Source organism: Plectropomus leopardus, unplaced genomic scaffold (genome assembly GCF_008729295.1).
Source record: "Plectropomus leopardus isolate mb unplaced genomic scaffold, YSFRI_Pleo_2.0 unplaced_scaffold19248, whole genome shotgun sequence".
Lineage (NCBI taxonomy): Eukaryota > Metazoa > Chordata > Actinopteri > Perciformes > Serranidae > Plectropomus > Plectropomus leopardus.
The window spans coordinates 972-3404 of record NW_024620772.1 but is presented as its reverse complement, the minus strand read 5'-3'; the positions used below and the strand labels follow the sequence as shown (position 1 = coordinate 3404).

The 2433-nt window shown below is 40.7% G+C and overlaps 1 protein-coding gene across 1 annotated transcript; it reads left to right on the top strand.

Moving 5' to 3' along the window:
• Window positions 1–249: 249 nt before the first annotated feature.
• cfap126 (cilia and flagella associated protein 126) lies at window positions 250–2226 on the top strand. Its single transcript, XM_042515419.1, has 5 exons — window positions 250–313; window positions 414–476; window positions 576–650; window positions 757–957; window positions 1950–2226. Exons 1-5 carry the CDS (start codon window positions 290–292, stop codon window positions 2028–2030), a joined length of 444 nt encoding a protein of 147 aa, XP_042371353.1. The 5' UTR covers window positions 250–289; the 3' UTR covers window positions 2031–2226.
• Window positions 2227–2433: the final 207 nt, after the last annotated feature.

The window sequence follows — 2433 nt, the reverse complement described above, 5'->3', positions numbered from 1 at the left end:
AGTTTGTTTGTTACGTATATTTGTATATTTGTTTATTTTTTAACCTGTGTAAGAAATATATTTTTAAAATTACATTGCAAAACAACTGTATGCAATTAAAATATATACTAAAAATTAAACACAACACATTTCTAAGCATTCAGTGTCGAGTTTTTTTTTTTTTACGACAGAAACAAGCATCTTTCTGTCTCGGAAAAGCAAGTCTGGAACATAGAGGTCAGTTTGATTGCGTTGCTGGGCAACAACGAGTCAACAAAAACAGACACTGAAAGTGTAGACAGTCGCAGGAATGAGCAATTACTCAGCAAACCAGGTAACCTACATTTAATAAATTAATAATGGGGAACATTAGCGACACATACACTCTGACATAATCTTTCCATCGCTTCCATCTCCTTGCTTTCCATCCTCAGTATGACAGCGCCTTCAAACCGCAGAGGCTGCAGAACTGGTGCGAGACGAAGCACTTAAAAGAGGTACTTAACGACTTAATGGCGTCATAACAGCAGCTGGTGTGTTTTACTGGTTGCATTTCATGTTTTAGTTCAGCTAACTGTGTGCGTGTGTGTGCGCAGAGACCCACAACACGTGAAGGTCACACCAATTTCATTGCCAATGACAGAGGACATTTGCTTCCAGGAGTGGTAAAGGTCAGAGCACATCCAACCTCTTTTTCTCTCTTAATTAGAAATTACTGTTATTGTGAATCTCTGCATGACTCCACTCTCTTGTGTGTATGTGTGTATGATGCTGTAGAAGGGCAGTGCATGGCCAGACTTTAAGGGGACCTGGGATCTACCTGCTCGGATTCCGGCACACCGCATCAACCCCACAGGCCGCTCCATGGCGGGTCTCAGCAGGCTGAGGTCCTGGGGCTTTGACCCACAGCACACTGACAGATCTCAGCCACAGAGAGGCACCAAAAGCGTAGAGATTCTGCAGGACGCAGGCGAGCAGGTCAGTTTCTGTCAGCAGGAGGCAACACACAAACAAACATATGCTGCATTTTGATCCTGTCTTATCTTTCCACAACATCTATTTCAAGTACTGTTTTCACAGGATGGGTGTGTCAAGGATGTGCCAGACATCAAAGATACTGTACCATGTTTAGGCAGACCAAGATCTTCTTTTTAAGGTTTTTTTTCTCCCAGCTCCACCCTTACCCCCAGCCAGGATGAAAAGGAGCTGCCTGAACAAACAAAACAACTGAGTCTGATAACATCAATCCCAGGATACTATTAGTGTGTGCTGGGCAGCTTGTAGCAGTCTTTTAGCGCTGCTTCTACCTTTCCTTGACTTGGGGGAAACAGGAGGAGAGGGAGCTGTTGTCCTGCGCTGAAACAGGAGATTATATCAATCAATCAATCAATCAATCAATCAATCATAAAATATCAATATGCTAAAATATGGTGGATTTCCATTTTAAATAAATAATAATCAAATAAATTAAGCACAAAGTGCTCGCTTCTTAATATTATGTATATATTTATTTAAACTAAATTTTTTTCCATAGCCTAAGCCCTCCAGATATGGCAAATCAGCACACATTTTCGGCCTGAACCCAGCTCAACTGTTGGGCCTTTCGGGACCCGTTGGGACCCATCAGGCTCAGGTTGAGATAGAGAACTTTATACCCAAAACATAAATTGTAGAAGGGGAAGTCCACTGCAAAGCCATAATATGTGACGATTTGGGATGAGAACCCGTTACATTTACAGACTTGCTGCTGCTAACCTCAACATTTTCACTTCACCATGGAATTTTGTTTTTCATTGCTACAGTATAGTTTCTTTTTTAACTTCTAAAGTTATACTAGTTGTAAATTACTTGTTTTTGTAATTTATTTATCTCTATTTATCTGCTCATCTTCCTGTGAATGTGCTGTTGCAACACCTGATTTTGCCTCTAAAGGCTTATCTTACGCTATCTTGTCTAATCACTCCTTTCAGGCCCAGTCAGAGGAAGTATCCAGCCAAGAAGAACCACCTTCATCCAGACAGAAAGACGAGCAGCAAGACCAGTCTTCATGAAATCCTCAGTGGAGGAAAAAAAACAAAAATAAATGCCTTTTATCTGTACCAGTTTGGACTAATTTAGGATGGCTGACTGCTACTCATGAGTCATGAATGCTCAACATACACACAGTCACCAGGAAAAAGTGTGATAAGCTTCTCTTAAAATGTCTTGTTCTTGCAGATGTTTGCCCAAAATGATAACTGTCTTTATCCGCCTATCTCCTTCTGCCTTTTTGTGTGCAGCCTCTACCTTTTTTATGGTTTTAACATTATCAGTTGTGCTTTTGAAATGTCTTATTGTTCTGTGAGCTGACCGCAGTAACAATAGGAGTTCAAGCACCAAAAAACACTGTAAATGATGAAGTTATTGTTCTCTCCTGCTGTGGAAACAGATGTTGACTGTAGATTTGGTAGTCAG